Source organism: Leucoraja erinacea, chromosome 22 (assembly GCF_028641065.1).
Source record: "Leucoraja erinacea ecotype New England chromosome 22, Leri_hhj_1, whole genome shotgun sequence".
NCBI classification, from domain to species: Eukaryota; Metazoa; Chordata; class Chondrichthyes; order Rajiformes; family Rajidae; genus Leucoraja; species Leucoraja erinaceus.
Window position 1 is genome coordinate 12046495 of NC_073398.1, and position 18345 is coordinate 12064839.

The window sequence follows — 18345 nt, forward strand, 5'->3', positions numbered from 1 at the left end:
GAAAATCGAAGGTACACAAAAAAGCTGGAGAAACTCAGCGGGTGCAGCAGCATCTATGGAGCTCCATAGATGCTGCTGCACCCGCTGAGTTTCTCCAGCTTTTTTGTGTACCTTTTAATAATCTGTAATAGGTTTATTAATTTACTTCAATCTTAATGTTTTTAAATATTTCAATATTTAATAATCTGTAATAGGTTTATTAATTTACTTCATTCTTAATGTTTTTAAATATTTCAAAACTGCACATTTCTATATGCACATTAATACACTCAAATCCATGAATATTTAAAAAGAGCCAAAATAAATTACACTTTCAGCCAGCTAAAATGGGAATACAATTTAAATAGTGAATTCCAACTTTACTAGACAATAGACAAAAACACTGTCCTAGAAATCCTATGAAAAGTAGGAGTTTCACATTGTGTCATAATCCCCAAGTGTCCAGCTGGTGCGAATCCAGTTGAGCACAGCTCAAAGAACATGTAATCTGTATAATGTTCTAAATCAGTTGTCAGTACAAATTATTAAATTTATTGTGTTTGTATTAAGTTTGCCATTGGAACACAGGAAATATTCAAGAAAAATTCGAATAAATATTGAATATCACAAGAATATACTAAATCCTACGGTATTATCACAAAGATGCAAACTCCTCCATATTTCGGCAGTGCACTAAAATTAACTCTCTTTTAAAACTAAATAGATGACTTAAGGAAGCAAATAACAGTCTTGAGAAAATTAGATAGAGGTGTTATCTACAACATTCACACTCAGACTATAATAAATGCATTTTGAAAGTGTCTCCAAAGTCAAACAAAGATATGGAACTTTATTTCAAACTAAAAGTCTTCCACTGACTTGCAATCGTTAAGTAACAACATCTAAAGAAAAAGGTTACCAAAAATAGTAAAGGTGAGGAAGTACACATGAGGAAGGGACAATTCAAAAATCTGTGAGCAAATGTGTGTATCGGAAAATATATCCAACCTGATATCAACATCTTGGGTGTCAAATTCCAGTTGCATTACTAGACTGTCACTAGTGGAAATTAAACACAATTCACAGGCATTAACCTAAAAATGTGCTCGTGAGCCAACAATTTTTCTGAAGTCTCAAACGTTATCCCCAAGATATTACATCACAAAAGCTCCACAACAATAAGTAGCTATTCTGTGATCTGCACCATCAGCAAACGTCTGATACCTCTTTGACCTGAAAAGCAAAAAAAAAATCTTCAAATGGTCAAAAGAAAATGGGCTACGTGTGTCCATTTTCAAAGGATCATATCACTGAGCTTTTCCTTCCCTTGCATCTGACCCTGTAGGATTAATGTGACCAGCTGTCCCATTTGGTATTTATGCCCTGTTTGTACATTCAATATTTAGAATGCACACAATAAACATACAGAAATATCGTGCTAGTTTCAATATATACAAATCTTTAACCATGTTGATTAAAGCCCATGAGAAAGCTAATTAATTTTCAGCCGATATTAGAAAGATTTTTTAAGGGGCAGCATCAAAGCTACCAACATTTCCCAAGCATTTAAATCTAGTAGGTTCCTTTTGAAATACTTTAAAATTATTCATAATAAAGTCCCAACAGATCTTAAAGTGTCCTGGACGGGTAAAAGAAAAATGATAAAATTGATAAACAGAGTACTAGAAATTGATTGCAACAAAATTGGGACAGATGTTATGCTGCAGGAATATACAGTGCCCTCCATCAAGTTTGGGACAAAGACCCATCATATATTTTTTGCCTCTGTACAGCACAATTTGAGATTTGTACTAGAAAAAATCCCATGGTTAAAGTGCACATTGTCAGATTGTATTAAAGGCCATTTATATACACTTTGGTTTCACCATGTAGAAATTACAGCTGCGTATATATAGTCCCCCCCCATTTCAGGGTACCATAATGTTTGAGACACATGGCTTCACAGGTGTTTCCAGTAGCTCAGGCATGTTTAATTGCCTCCTTAATGCAGGTTTAAGAGATCTCTCAGCACCGTCTTTCCTTCAGTCTTTCCATCACCGTTGGAAACTTTTATTGCGATTTATCAACATGAGGAACAAAGTTGTGCCAATGAAAGTCAAATAAGCCATTATGAGACTGAGAAACATGAATAAAACTGTTAGAGTAATCAGCCAAATATTAGGCTTACTGTTTGGAACATCATAAGAAGCCACGTGGGCTTACTAATCGCAAAGGAACTGGCAGGCGAAGGAAGACCTCCACAGCTGATGACAGAAGAATTCTCTCTATAATAAAGAAAAATCGCCAAATATCTGTCCGACAGATCAGAAACACTCTTCAGGAGTCAGGTGTGGATTTGTCAATGACCACTGTCCGCAGCAGACTTCATGGGCAGAAATTCAAAGGCTACACTGCAAGATGCAAACCACTGGTTAGCCGCAAAAAAAAAAAGGGTGGCCAGGTTACCGTTTACCAAGAAGGACTTAAATGAGCAACCACAGTTCTGGAAAAATGTCTTATGGACAGATGAGATGAAAATTAACATATCAGAGTGATGGCAAGAGCAAAGTATGGAGGAGAGAAGGCACTGCCCACTATCCAAAGCATATCACCTCATCTATGAAACACATGGGTGGGGTGTTATAGCCAGGGCATGTATGGTGCTGAAGGTACTGGCTACCATCAACATCACAACTGCTGATGGTAATAGCATAATGAATTCTGAAGTGTATAGACACATCCTATCTGCTCAAGTTCAAACAAATGCCTCAAAACTCATTGGTCAACAATTAATTCTACAGCAAGACAATAATCCCACATATACTGCTAAAGCAACAAAGGAGTTTTTCAAAGCTAAAAAATGGTCAATTCTTGAGTGGCAAGTCAATCACCTGATCTGAACCCAATTAAGCATGCCTTTTATATGCTGAAGAGAAAACTGAAGGGCACTAGACCCCAAAACAAGCACAAGCTAAAGATGGCTTCAATAAAGGCCTGGCAGAGCATCATCAGAGAAGACACCCAACAACTGGTGATGTCCATGAATCGCAGACTTCAAACAGTCATTGCATGCTAAGGATATGCAACAAAATACTAAACATGATTACTTTCATTTACATAACATTACTTTGTCCCAAACTTTGTAGTGCCCTGAAATGGGGGGGGGGGGGGGCAAATTATGTATAAACAGTGCTGTAATTTCTACATGGTGAAAGTAAAATGTATAAAACTGGCCTTTATTAAAATCTGATAATGTGCACTTTAACCACATGTGATTTTTTTCTATTATAAATCTCAAATTGTGGAGTACAAAGGCAAATAAATAAATGATGGGTCTTTATGGAGGGGGGGGGGGGCACACTGTAAAACCGCTGGTGTAACCACACCTAAAGCAGTGTAAGTAGTTCTGGATTCCACACTTTGGGAAGGATAAGCTGGCCTTGGTGGGAATGCTGCATACCAGAAACAACGCACCAGGTTTAACTAATTACAAATTTAAATCCACAAATAAAAGTACAAACAATCAGTAAATAAATAGTTATTCACAACAATAAAACAATAGACAAAGATATTGAACAGGAATAGAACAATTCCACATTGAAGAAAAGTCCAAATGAGTGTAATTGCCAAATCGCTATTTGACAACCACAGTTCCAATTAGTATCATAACAAGGTTGCCAACATGGTTCCTTATCAGCACGACACATTGACCTGCCATTATTTTTATGACAGCTGATTAAAATACTCAAAAGCCTAAGGAGTGATTAATTTGTTATCAATTTGAGTATTTGTTAAAACATAACCTTGACAAAGCATTGCGATTAAAAGATAATTAAAAGAAGTCCCACTTGCCTCTGCGCAGCTTATAAACCTCCAAACCTTCTCTTCATGTACCTGCCCAAGTGTCTTTAAATATGAGAATTGTACCTGCCTCGACCACTTCCTTTGGAAGTTTGTTCCCTGTGCTCACCACACTCTCTGTGGAAGAAGTTAGCCTTCAGATACCTTTTACATTTTTTCCATGCATAAGTTTAATGCCCTCTAGTTTTATGCTCCGCTACCTACGGGAAGATTGTGGCTATTAACCTTATCTACACCTTTCATGATTTTGTATACTGCTAAAAAGTCATCCCTCAGCCTCATGTACTTCAGTTAAAAAGAGACCCAGCCTCTCATACCTTAAACCATGCTGCAAAAGTTTATTTTTACTCGCTTTCCAGTTTAGTAACAACCTTGAGTTGAGCAAAAACAAAGTGCTGGAAGAACTCAGCTGGTTAGGCAGCATCTGTGGATGGAAGTGGACTGACAACATTCCAGGTCAGTAGGTACCTTTAAACCTCGGACTATGAGGAAGACTATGATGCTTCCCAACCAGCTGGGATTTTTTTTTGCTCAAGATTCCAGCATCCACAGTCTCATGTCTCTTCTTAATGACACTCGCCACATCTTGTGTAGAATTGCAACTAAGCCCACAAGGCAAGTCGAGGGTATTCCTACTCTCTGGTTATTTATGCTCTACAACATGCTGGACTACACTCAATGACCAATAAGAGTTAAAGCATAACCCAGATAAACAAGAAAACAAACAAGCAAAATACAAGGCAAACATAATAACATTATTTAATAGACACTTGAACATATACATGGATAGGAAAGGTTTAGAGGATTAATGGAACAAATTTAGTTGGAGCATCTTGGTAGGTATGGAGGAATTGGGTCGAAAGGCTTGCGTTGTATGACCATGGAATCACAAAGATTGGAATAAGACTTGTTCAGGCACACAAGGGATCGTCTTGTTCATTTTCACCTCGCAAGCAACATCCATCAAAAGCAATATTAATAGAGAACGAAGCGCTGGAGTAACTCAACAAATCTGGCAACATTACTGGAAAACATGGATAGGTGAGGGAAGAGGGGAGGATTGCAAGGGTTATATGCAGAAATTAGATAAATCAATATCCATACTGCTGGGTTGTAAGCTGCCCAAGCGAAATATCCTCCAATTTGTGCACAGCCTCACGCTGACATTGGAGGAGGCCCAGGACAGAAAGGTCAGTATGGGAGTGGGAAAGGGGAGTTAAAAGATTTGGCAATCAGGAGATTGTGAAAGCCAGGGTGGACAAGTTTTCAGCAAAATTATCACCAATTCTATGCTTGGTCTCGTCGATATATAGGAGCCCACTCCAAGAGTCAATAAATGAGGACTCTAATGTCCTAGTATGAAACACATAATTACTACAGAATTGGTAGTAGGAGATAATGTCTTTGTAAGAGGCATGGTGGGAAGAAATGCATTCAGATAACTGTGGGAGTCAGTTGGGTTGTAATCGAAAATACACAAAATGCTGGCATAACTCAGCGGGTCAGGCAACATTTCTGGAGAAAAGGAATAGGTGATGTTTCGGTCAAGATACTTCTTCAAACTCTTTGTCAGTCGATGCTCTCTTTTATCACAGGAGATAGACCAAGATAAAGAAAGGGGAGGGCAGTGTCCAAGATAGTTCACGTGAAGTGCGTAAGAAGGAACTGCAGATGCTGGTTTAAACCGTAGATAGACACAAAAAGCTGTAGTAACTCAGCAGGACAGGGCGCATCTTTCGAGAAGGAATGGGGGATGTTTCTGGTCGAGATCCTTCTTCAGACTTGACCTGAGACATCACCCATTCCTTCTGTCCAGAATTCTGCCTGTCCCGCTGAGTTACTCCAGCTTTTTGTGTCTATCTTTAGTTGAGGGCAAAGGTGGAAGTTAGTGTTGAAGTTAATAAAGTACATGAGTTCTGCAAGGGTGCAGGAGGTAGATCCAACACAGTCCTCAATGTAGGGGAGATAAGTTGGCGGTATAGGGTCAGTGTACACCAGACAGTCCATGGTAACAGAGATGGAATTGGGGGATAGGGCTAGTGTACATCTGACAGTCAATGTTTTTTTTCTTGTAAACTAAAAACAAATTTACAATAATATGTACAATGAAAAACAATACAAACAAACCCACCACCATAATACAAATAAAACAAATATTCTCAAGTACAGCACAGTAAATAACTATTACACCATTCTTCAGGAGACAGTCCGTGGTAATGGCTCTTTAACAGTGCTCTCCATAATGTTTGGGACAAAGACTCATCATCTATTTATTTGCCTCTGTACTCCACAATTTGAATTTGTAAAAGAAAAAAATCACATGTGGTTAAGGTGCACACTGTCAGGTTTTAATAAAGGCCATTTTTATACATTTTGGTTTCACTATGCAGAGATTACAGCAGTATTTATGCATCGTCCCACCATCTCAGTTTACCATGTTTGCGACACAGTAATGTCATGTAAATGAAAGTGGACATGTTTAGTATTTTGTTGCATATCCTTTGCATGCAATGACTGCTTGAAGTCTGCGATTCATGGACATCACCATTTGCTGGGTGTCTTCTCTGGTCATGTTCTGCCAGGCCTGTATTGCAGCCATCTTTACCCTATGGTTCTTTTGGGGGCTAGTCCCCCTCGGTTTTCTCTTCAGCATATAAAAGGCATGCTCGGTTCGGTTCAGATCTGGTGATTGACTTGGCCACTCAAGAATTGATCATTCTTTAAGCTGTGAAAAACTCCTTTGTTGCTTTAGCAGTATATTTGGGATCATTGTTTTGCTGTAGAATTAACCGCCGGGCAATGAGTTTTGAGACATTTGTTTGAACTTGAGCAGATAGGATGTGTCTATGCACTTCATAATTCATCATGCTACTACCATCAGCAGTTGTGATGCTGATGGAAGCCAGCACCTTCAGCAACCATACATGCCCAGGCCATAGCACCCCCACCACCGTGTGTCACAGATGAGGTGGTATGCTTTGGATCTTTGAAACTATTTTTAAACACAGCTGCAATTTCCATATGGTGAAACCAAAATGTATTAAAATACCCTTTAATAAAATCTGACACTGTGCACTTTAACTACATGTGTTTTTTTTTTAAATATATTACAAATCTCAAATAGAGGAGTACAGAGGCAAATAAATGATGGGTCTTTGTCCCAAAATTATGGGGGGCACCGTAACTATTTCACCATCCTAAGGTCATGGACAACATGGGAAATTTTGTACCGCCACGCGAATCGGTGGGAACTCCCGGTTCCTTATGTCCCGCAAATCCAGCGGCAATGAGCACATTCTGAGCGATCTGAGGGGGGGGGGGGCGAGAGATGGAAGATGGAGCGAGAGGAGGGACAGCGGGAGTCCATGGTAATGGTTCTTTAAAGGGCCTTGACATGCTTTGTCGCGTGAAGCGGCGCCTTTTAAACGTTCGACACGTTCGATCCCCAACGGTCCCAGTAACCCTGCTCCCCTCCAACGGTCACAGTGACCCCCCCGCCCCCCACACCGAGCCGAGAGGGAATGGCGCCTCCGTCGGTTGGATGAGGAGAAACGGCCTTTCCGCGTCTTCCCCCTCCCGGGACTAGGTCAAATACACCAAGTGACCGCTTACCAATGCCTAAACCCACGACGATGCGCCCGGATAGCAAGGTGTAGCGGTCATTGGCGGCTGTCATTATCACGGCCCCCACCGTGAAGAAAAAACTCGCCAAGAGGATGCAAGGTTTCCGTCCGAAGCGGTCGTTGAGCACGCCTCCACTGAGCGCCGAGATGGCAGCCGCCCCCACCGTGGCCGAAACCACCAACTCCTGCCACAGCTCGTTGAGGCCGAATTCCTTCTTGAGTAACAACAGAGCGCCGGACACGACGCCCGTGTCGTAGCCGAACAAGAAGCCGCCGAGGGCTGCGAAAGCGGAGAGTCTGTAGAGAAACTTGGGGGTGTGGTTGCCCTGGAACTGCTTGCGAGCCGCCCGCTCCAGCTCGCCGCCGGCCCCGGTTGCCATGGCCGCTGACTGCCCGCTACCGCTGTTAATGCTACTGTCGCCGGGCGGTTTAATCAGACTGCGCTCGCCGACCACTTCCTCCCGCTGTCCCTCCTCTCGCTCCATCTTCCTCTCCCCCCTCAGATCGCTCAGAATGTACTCATTGCCGCTGGATTTGCGGGACATAAGGAACCGGGAGTTCCCACCGATTCGCGTGGCGGTACAAAATTTCCCTTGTTGTCTTGGAAAGGTTGAGCGTTAAAGCGAAGTTCCCACGCAGAAGCCCCGCTCCTAAACTCGCATCGGCAACCCACTCCCAGGCAGTGACTGGAGACGCACCCCCGTCACGTGTAGCTCACTGAATAACCAAGGCGGTGATTGTGCTGCAAGTTACTTTCCCCAAATATTGTCGTCTTCACCGCCTCTTTTTTTTTAATAAATGGCCACGTGTTTTCTCCGAAGTGCCAGGTGGAAAACTACTGGATGAAGGGGTATGTATTTGTTTGCTCTGATTGACAGGTAGAAAAGGTATGAATGTTCAACACACACCGCCTCCGGGGAGATCGCTCACCTGTCGGCAATAAAGACAAAAAGTTAACACTTCTATTTTTACCCCTTTAATGATTCGTATTTGTACGAATACAATTTCAGGTTAATTATGTGCGAAGGCTTGTGACGTGTCGTTGTACGCCAATTGTTTTATAAACTGGCGTGCAACAGGGTACAAAGTTAATATTAAACATTCAAGAGTAATACATGCAATTAATTCGACCAAAAAATAACATTCACAGTTCATTTTCTCCAGTGGTCGAAGGATAAGGTAATTTGGAAATATTCAGCCCCACCCAGGAGAATCACATCCAACCAATTGCGAATATTCTTCAATGTACGCCCTTTTAACCCATAATTTTGGACTGCGGGAAACAAAGTACTGCTGCCTTGCGCCCTCTAAATTGAACCAGACCATTGTATTTAAAGAGTTATGTAACTTAAAATATTATTTGCTTCAGAATTAATTAATGCCACCCAGTCATTTCCTAAGTATTTTAAAAAGAAAATAAAGTAGAATCCATTGTTATATTTTGAAAAGCCGTACAACTGACTTGGTCTTTAAGGAATAATCAAAGTACCCCCCGGTCTTATATATTGGTTCATACGGATTGTAGTCTGGCAGTCTAATCTTTACTGTGCTGAGGCCATGCTTCTTTTGGACACCACCGCATACCTTCACCTCCACCGCAGACCATGATCCCACCAATGAATACCAGGCCACCATCTCACAGACTGTTACCGATCTCATTATCTCTGGCGATCTCCTCTGCACATCCTTCAACTTTATGATTCTCCGGATCCCATACAGGCTGTTTTGCCGAACACTTGCACTCGGTCCATCATGGCCTGCTGGATGTCCAGATTGCTAATCATTTTAACTCCCCTTCTCATTCCCATAACAGCCATCCTGTCCTTAGCCTCCTCCTTTGCCAGTGAGGCCACACTTAAACAATGATACCTGATATTCTGCTTGGATAGCGTACAACCCAACAGCATGAGCATTGAATTCTCCAACTTTAGTGAAGTTAAAGCCCACCCCCCCCTTTATTTCCTGTGCTGCACCCATTTCTCCCACTCTTCCAACCCCCCTTTCCCCTTCCCTAGCTCTCCACTCGACCATCGGTAAAATGTTAGTCAGTAATTGCTCATCCATAACCAATTCACTGAAACTTTTGTTTGGTTTCTGCCAGGACTGCCCCTTGTTATAATTTGGATCTAAGCATAAATAAGAAAGTTACGTTCCAATGGTGAGGTGAGTGTAATTTTTATTGACATCATTACAGTGTTGAATTAATGTAATGTCAATGAGCCCTTGTCTAATCAAGCTCAATGAGAATAGAATGGATCTCAACCCTAAATGTCATTTATGCATGTTCTTCAGACATGCTAACCCACTGAGTTACGACAGCACTTTATTTTTTTTGTAAAACAGCATCTGCAGTTTGTTGTTTCTGCAGGTTAATTGATAATTTTGTCTTTGAGATGTTTATTCCTATACCAAACACGAAGAAACAAATGCTTCAGGGCCTTGGACCCTGACACATTACCATTTTATATTTCCAGATATACTGCCTGAGTTTTTCCAACATTTTCAATTTTTATTTTGAGTTTCCAGCATGTGCATTTTTTTTCAGATTTTCAAGATGCAAATGTGCTGAGGCCTGTAAAATAACCAAAATTGGGATCCATGCAGTCAATGATTAGTATTGACAGGGAATTGGCCTGAAGACAGAAACCACAATTGTGCTCAATGGCTGTTCAGCCAGGGCAATGGTATTCAACTGTGTCAGTCATGGGACGTTTTTTTCTGGTACGCATTAAAGCTATGAACGTATTGACGATGTCTTATAGGTTGGCCTTTGAAAATATGCAAATTAATGCATTAACTTCATTCTATAACCTGATGACTGAGGGTGGGAGCAATGGGTACAGCACAGGAAAGAAAGAGGGGGAACTTTAACTTCGCTAAAGTTGGAGAATTCAATGTTCATACTGTTGGGTTGTATGCTACCCAAGCAGAATATGAGGTACTGTTGTTTAAGTGTGGCCTGATCTTCATTATGGCGTCAAATGGGCTAAAATTGAACAGTTTCCCCTTTGTTCTGTTGCACTTCCATTCTAATGGGAAGATTGTTGGCGGTTAGGACCACTATTGTTGCAAGGAAGGCGTGTTTTGGAGCAATAATGCTGTCTTGCATGGCACTAGCTGGTCTTGAAACCCAATCTGTTGTGGACTCCTTGGTAAAGATCATAACATGCCAGCTATTGTTAGGATGGCTAAGAATGGAGAAAAGTAAGATTTGAGAAGTATGGTCCATTGCCCTCCATTTACAAAGCCTACAGTTTTTGTGAGATTAAAAATGGTTGAGTATTGTTATCCATGTTGCACCTTGTATTCCTTCCAGAATAATTGAATAATGAAGATTATATCCATTGTGCTACCAGATAGATTGAATTCTCACTGCAGAACCCTTTCACCACTGAATGGAAGCATTTGAGGCAGAGAGATGAGACTTAAAGTAGCATTCTAGTGGATGAGAAGATTAAAACAAATATAGAAGTTAGAGCAAGCAAATTCAGAAGGCAGGACAAGGAGCCTGGAATATCTGATATGTTGAACTGCATTTATTTTCATGGAAGTGGCCTCATGGTTGAGGTAGATGAACTCAGAACATGGGTTGGCACATGGGATTATAATATAGCTATTTCAGAAACATAGTTGTAAATGGACAGGACTGCCATCTCAATGTTTTGTGATATTGATGCTCCCAGCATGACAGAGATGGATGTAAGAGATGAAGGGGAGTTGCACTAATGATTAGAGAAAACATAATGGCAGTACTTAGAAGATTTCCTGATTGGAAACATCCACTGAGGCCATTAGAGTAGAATGTAGAAATAATAAAGGGGACATGGAATGGTCTCGACCTGAAACATCGCCAATCCATGTTCCTCAGGGATGCTGCCAAACCAGCTGTGTTCCTCCAGCATTTTGTCTTTCCTTGGTAACCTGCATCTGCATCTGCAGTACTTCTTCTTCTTATAGGATTCCGGCAGTGTAGACGCTGCTAAGCGTATTACTGCCCTCCACAGGTCAAAGTTTGAACTAAATTCTTACATACAGTCCTGTAACTTGCAGGAATTGAAGAACAGCCCTGGATATCAGTTGATGTTTCTCACTGTGTCCAAACAAAGATGAAACAGAAAAAGCCTCAACTCCGTCCTATCAGTCTAACAAACAATACTTTTCTTTCTACCCTGTACTTTTTACATTCTAGGAAAACATGCTTAACTGTCTCATTACTCCCACATTCACACAAGCCAGAAACATGTTTCCCTACAATGCACAAATAGTAATTTAACCCACAGTGTCCCAACCTCAATCTACACAGTTTAACTGAGTCCCTACGGGACAGGGATGTACAGAAACATATTTTCCTAACCATCTGCAGTTCCTTGTTTCTACACTAAAAATGGGATGATCAATTTGATGGAATTGTATTATGAACCCCACCCCCTCAATAATCAGTGAGTATTAGAGGAACAAATATGTTGGAAAATTTCAGATAGCAGGTAATATTTACTTCTCTAATATTGACTGGGGACTATCTTAGTGGTAAGGGATTTGATGGGGATAGATTTTGTTAATGTGGCCCCAAAAGAAAAGGGAGCAACATTCAAGGAAATTAGTCTGGCAAATAGTTGATTTGACAATGGAAGTGCTCTTTGGGACCAGTGACCATAATTTTATTAGTGTCAAATTGGTTTATGGAAAAAGAGAGAACTGGTCCTCGGGTTTAAGTCCTAAATTAGGAATGGCTAATTTTGATGATGACAGAGTGGATCTCACAAAAACTGATTGGAGGATGCCCTGATTTAGGAAAGTTTAAAGAGGCCATGAGATATCCTTTGTAGGAAAATAAAGGAGAATCCTAAAAAAATTCTACGTATATTCAAAGCAAAATGGTAGCTAGGGGGAGATTAGGCAGGCTGACCTCTACCGTGCTGAGGCCAGGCACCAGTTCTTGGACACTTCCTCATACCTATACTTGGACCATGACAGCACAGATGAACACCAGGTCATTATCACCCAGGTCATTATTACCCAGATCGTTACCAATCTAATTACCTCTGGGGATCTCCAAACTTATTGTCCCCAGCACCATACTGCCCACTTCAGCCTCCTTCCCAAAATCCACAAACAAAACTGTCCTGGCAGCCCCATTGTTTCTTCCTGGTGGTACCCCACAGAAGTAATCTCCAAATCACTTTATTCCATCTGCCCACTTCGCTTTCTCCATCACAGGTAACAGACTACTGACCAACATCTACTACTTCAGGTCTTCAGGTCAGTCTAAAGCGCAGGGGACTTCGGCCCCCTCTCCCTACTATCCTACTGGCCAATGTACAGTCCCTTGAAAATAAAGTGGAGGACTTAAGGGCAAGGCTGCTTTATCAAAGGGAGCGGAGGGAATGCTCTGTGTTCTGTTTCACAGAGACATGGCTCACCCCCAGACTCAGCGGTCCAGCCTGAAGTGTTCTCCATTCACCGTATAGACTGTACGCAGGCATCTGAGAAAGGGAGAGGAGGGGGCGTCTGCCTCATGGTCAACTCTGCGTGGTGCTCAGATGTGGCAGTCCTTTCCAACTCCTGCTCTCCACACCTCGAACATCTGGCGGTGAAGTGCCGCCCCTTCTACCTTCCAAGGGAATTCACCTCCATCATCCTGACCGGGTCTACATCCCACCCCAGGCAGATGTCCGCCTGGTACTGGAGGAGCTGCACGCCATGGTCAACAAACACCAGACGTCTTACCCCGAGGCGTTTACCACCATAGCTGGGGACTTCAATAAAGCAAACCTTACGAAACCGCTCCCTAACTTCCACCAACATGTCTCCTGCTGCACCAGAGGACCAAACACCCTCGACCACTGCTACACCACCATCAAGAATGCCTATCGCTCTACCCCTCTCCCTCACTTCGGTAAATCCGACCATAATGCTGCTTCTTCTTGCCTATTGAAGAGCGATTGAAGAGCGCACCTCCAGAGGTGAGGACTGTACAGAGCTGGTCGGGGGGGGGGGGGGGGGGGGGGGGGGGGCAGAGGAACAACTCCAGGATTGTTTGGAGTCTGTAGACTGGGCAATGTTCAGGGACTCGACAACAGACCTGAATGAATACACCACAGTCGTTACAGACTTCATAAAGATATGTGTGGAGGATTGCATACCTACAAAAACCTTCCGAGTGTTTCCCAATCAGAAACCTTGGATGAACTTTGAGACCCTGCACTCTTCTGAAGACCAGAAACCGGGATTTCATGTCTGATGATACAGTGGTCTACAAGAAGTACAACTACAAGTACACTACAAAAAAGAGCTATTCGTATAGTAAATAATGTAGGATATCATGAACACACCAATATACTGTATTTAAAATTACACACCTTAAAGATTAAGGATCTGGTAGAATTTAAGACTGCACAAATAATTTATAAAGCAAAAAATAAACTGCTACCTGTAAACATGGAAAAACTGTTCAAAGACAGAGAGGGGGGTTATAACTTTAGAGGGAAACTAAACTTGAAACAGCATTATGCTCGGACCAATTTAAAAAGTATGTGTATTTCCATTTGTGGGGTGGTTTTGTGGAATGGTCTTGACGAAACTAAACAAAGTATGAATATAATGCAATTTAAAAAAATGTACAAAAGATATATCTTTGAAAAGTACAGTAATGAGGAAGGAGAATGTAAATCTCACAGATGTTAATGGTGCATGTTCTTTTTGCTCTTTTCTTTTTTTTGTTCTTTTTTTCTTAATAGCTTGATTGGAGTAGTTTTATTTGAATTGCCTGTTTAGTTTATTTTAATGAATTTTGCATTTGTTAATGGTGAAGAATGGGGGTAGGACTTGACAAGCATAGGCTTCTTCCTATCCCTTTTCGAACGAGTCTAATGTGTATTATGTTGAAATTGGCTTTTGATTTTTAAATTTATGTATGTACATATATGTTATGTATATCTGTATGTATGTGTATATGTATGTATATGTATGTATGTGTATGTATTTATGTGTATATATATATATATATATATATATGTATATATATATATATATATATATATATATATATGTGTTTATATATAATTTTCCTTTTATTTATTGATTTTCATCTTTTCTTTTTTTCTTTTTTTTTTTTTTTAAATCGTTCGAAATAAAATATATCATTCATTCAAGTCCAGAAATGACCTTGGTAAGGCCATCAAAAAGGCCAAAAGGGACTTCTGTTCCAAGCTGGAGGATGAGATGGATGTTCCGCAGCTGTGGCGGGGCCTGAATGCAATCACCTCCTACAAGGCGAAATCAGGAGGTAGCTCGAATGTCGGCGTAACATCACTCCCTGACGAGGTCAATGCGTTTTACGCACGCTTTGATAGGGAGAACACTGATGTGCCTTCTCGAGCCCCCATTCGCTGTGATGGTATTTCAGTCACAGTCACAGAGGCCGACGTCAGAGAATCCGTCAGAGGGGTGAACCCTCGAAAAGCACCAGGACCTGATGGTATACCTGGTCATGTTCTAAAACCTGTGCGGATCAACTGGCTGGAGTTTTTACGTACATTTTCAACCTCTCACTGCTGAGGTCTGAGGTTCCCACCTGCTTTAAAAGGGCATCAATTATACCGGTGCCCAAGAAGAGCAAGGTGACGTGCCTCAATGACTATCGACCAGTGGCACTAACGTCGGTGGGGATGAAGTGCGTTGAGAGGTTGATCATGGCGCAAATCAACTCCTACCTCGACAAAAACCTGGACCCACTGTAGTTCGCCTATTGCCACAACAGTGGATGCGATCAAGCTGGCTCTCCACTCCGTTCTGGACCACTTGGACAACAAAAACACATGTCAGGCTGTTATTCATTGATTACAGCTCGGTATTTAATACAATCATCCCCTCCAAGCTGGTTACCAAACTCGCAGAACTGGGTCTCTGCGCATCCCTCTGCAATTGGATCCTCGACTTCCTCATTCACAGACCACAGTCTGTTCAAATTGGTGGAAAGGTGTCAGCCTCGATAACAATCAGCACGGGAGCACCTCAAGGCTGCGTGCTCAGCCCCCTGCTATACTTGCTCTATACTCATGACTGCGTAGCTGGTCATAGTGCAAACACCATCATTAAGTTCGCTGACAACACCACTGTTGTGGGACGTATCACTGATGGGGGCGAGTCAGAGTATAGAAGAGAGATCGACCGACTGTCCAAATGGTGCCAGCACAATAACCTGGCCCTCAATACCAGCAAAACCAAGGAACTGATTGTGGACTTTGGAAGGGGTAGGATGGGGACCCACAGCCCCGTTTATATCAATGGGTCGATGGTGGAAAGTGTCAAGAGCTTCAAATTCCTGGGCGTGCACGTCTCTGAAGATCTCTCCTGGTCCGAGAACACTGACGCAATTATAAAGAAAGCACATCAGCGCCTCTACTTCCTGAGAAGATTACGGAGAGTCGGTATGTCAAGGAGAACTCTCTCTAACGTCTGCAGGTGCACTGTTGAGATCATGCTGACCGGTTGCATAGTGGCTTGGTTCGGCAACTTGAGTGCCCAGGAGCGGAAAAGATTACAAAAAGTAGTAAACACTGCCCAGTCCATCATCGGCTCTGACCTCCCTACCATTGAGGGGATCTATCGCAGTCGCTGCCTCAAAAAGGCTGGCAACATCATCAAGGACCCACACCACCCTGGCCATGCACTCATCTCCCCCCTACCTTCAGGTAGAAGGTACAGGAGCCTGAAGACTGCAACGTCCAGGTTCAGGAATAGCTACTTCCCCACAGCCATCAGGCTATTAAACTCAACTCATACAAAACTCTGAACATTCATAGCCCATTATCTGTTTATTTGCACTTTATCTGTTTATTTATTCATGTGTGTATATATTTATATAATGGTATATGGACACACTGATATGTTCTGTATTCATGCCTGCTATATTCTGTTCTTCTGAAGCAAAGCAAGAATTTCATTGTCCTATCTGGGACACATAACAATAAACTCTCTTGAATCTTGAATCTTGAAACCCACTGACTCCCATGGCTATCTGGACTACATTTCCCACCCTGCTTCCTGTCAGGACTCTATCCCCTACTCCCAATTTCTCCATCTACGCCGCATCTGGGAATATGGGGAGAAGGCAGGAACGGGGGACTGATTGGGGATGATCAGCCATGATCACATTGAATGGCCTTCTCCTGCACCTATTGTCTATTGTCTATTATCTGCACCCAGAATGAGGTGTTGCAGAGCAGGGCATCGGAGGTGTCCTCATTCGTTGGGAAATGGGGGTTCCCCTCTTCTATTATAGATGAGGCTCCAGGGCTCTCAATTAACTTTTTTTCCCTGTTGTCAGCTGGGCAACCTAGGCAGCTTTTTAGGTTGCCAAATGACAGTTTAGGTGGTCATTTAAGACGGTTTGTATGACGCGTGCGATAATGTGCTCGGACGAAGTGCGTAGTTACCAGTCAGAATTATGCTCAATGAAGCATTTACATTATTTCTGCTTCAAATAAAGTCACAAACTGAACATATTCACCAATCAAGACATGATATACAGTATACCACAATGACATGCAGCAAAATTATAATACAGTATCTCAACTCTTTTTACGCGTTGCAATTAATGCAATTTCTATTAATTCTTTCCACTTCCAAACAAAAATGTGGTTGGATTATTCAGCGTATGATCAACCCGTGTCAATAAATCCTGGACCATGGGAACATATATGCTTAACCATGCACACTACAGATTGATGCACGCATGTTTTCTGTGAAGGACTGAAAATTACCATTACATGGCCATGGCATTGGGTCGTTATTGCTATTGGCACAGAAACACTCTTACTTCCCACATAATTTTTCCATAACAAAATATACAGGTTGCATGGAAATTTCTAGAGGCATTTTCTGATAATAGCTGTTAAAACCGACTATACCCATCTGACAGGTTAAACATTACACTTACTGACAAGAGATTGGCCAAAGGACATAACTGCAGCAAATGTTCTTTTGATAATATGTTTAAAGGTGTCAAAACGCCACAATAGGGTCAGGGAGGGGTGTGTGTGTGAATCAGCGCAGGGTGAACACCCGGGAGATCAGGTAGGTTCAGGGGGACTGAGCGGGGTGGGGGCGAAACGATCGCCGGGGGGCGTTTGGTTTCGCCGATGTATAAGAGTCAATTTTGAACAACGGAATGGGGTAGGAGGTTTGAGGAGGTGCAAGTGAACCTCTGTAACCTAAAAGGACTGTTGGTTGGAGTCGATGGTGGAGGTATAGCGACAGGTGTGCAATTTCTGCGGTTGCACGGGGAAGGTACAGAGATTGTTTGGGGGGAAGGAATGAGTTGAATGAGGCGGAGGGAATGATCTGAGTACGCCGCTTTGTCATCAAGTTGTGAGATAGGGATGGGGGGGGGGGGATTTCAGGGGGGGATACAGGATGAATGGGAGGTTAAGTACAGGATGAATTGGGAGCTCAGTACAGGATGAATGGATATAGACAAAAATGCTGGAGAAACTCAGCGGGTGTGGCAGCATCTATGGAGCGAAGGAAATAGGCAACATTTCGGGTTGAGACCCTTGTTCAGACTGTTCCCTCCATACTTCTCGAATGGGGCGGATCAGTACAGGATTCATGTGGGGGGGGGGGTCAGTACAGTGTGGATCGGAGAGTCTGTGCAGGATGAACGGGTGATCACTACAGGATGAATGAGGGGTTCTGTACAGGATGAATGGAGACGATCAGTGCAGGATGAATGGGGGGTTTCAGTAAAAGATGAATGGGGGATCAGTACAGGATGAATGGGGATCAGTACAGGATGAATGATGGGATCAGTACAGGATGAATGAGGGGATAAGTACAGGAAACATAGAAAATAGGTGCAGGAGTGGGCCATTCGGCCCTT

General features: G+C 42.3%; 1 protein-coding gene and 1 long non-coding RNA gene across 4 annotated transcripts in view; one reads left to right on the forward strand and one right to left on the reverse strand.

Moving 5' to 3' along the window:
- The window catches only part of LOC129708000 (proton myo-inositol cotransporter-like), a 55502-nt gene extending 47324 nt beyond the window's left edge, over positions 1-8178 (reverse strand). Inside the window, exon 1 of one of the 3 annotated variants that reach the window (XM_055653556.1) lies at positions 7453-8178. In XM_055653556.1, the coding sequence (XP_055509531.1) occupies positions 7453-8008 (556 nt within the window). In that variant the 5' untranslated portion in view covers positions 8009-8178. The remainder of the gene's footprint in view (positions 1-7452) is intronic. The other 2 variants (XM_055653554.1, XM_055653555.1) reach the window with 2 other exon arrangements.
- LOC129708018 (uncharacterized) lies at positions 8176-13410 on the forward strand. The gene is made up of 3 exons (XR_008725273.1): positions 8176-8313; positions 9565-9626; positions 12681-13410. It is a non-coding gene; the product is annotated as an uncharacterized LOC129708018 (long non-coding RNA).
- The last annotated feature ends 4935 nt before the right edge of the window (positions 13411-18345 follow it).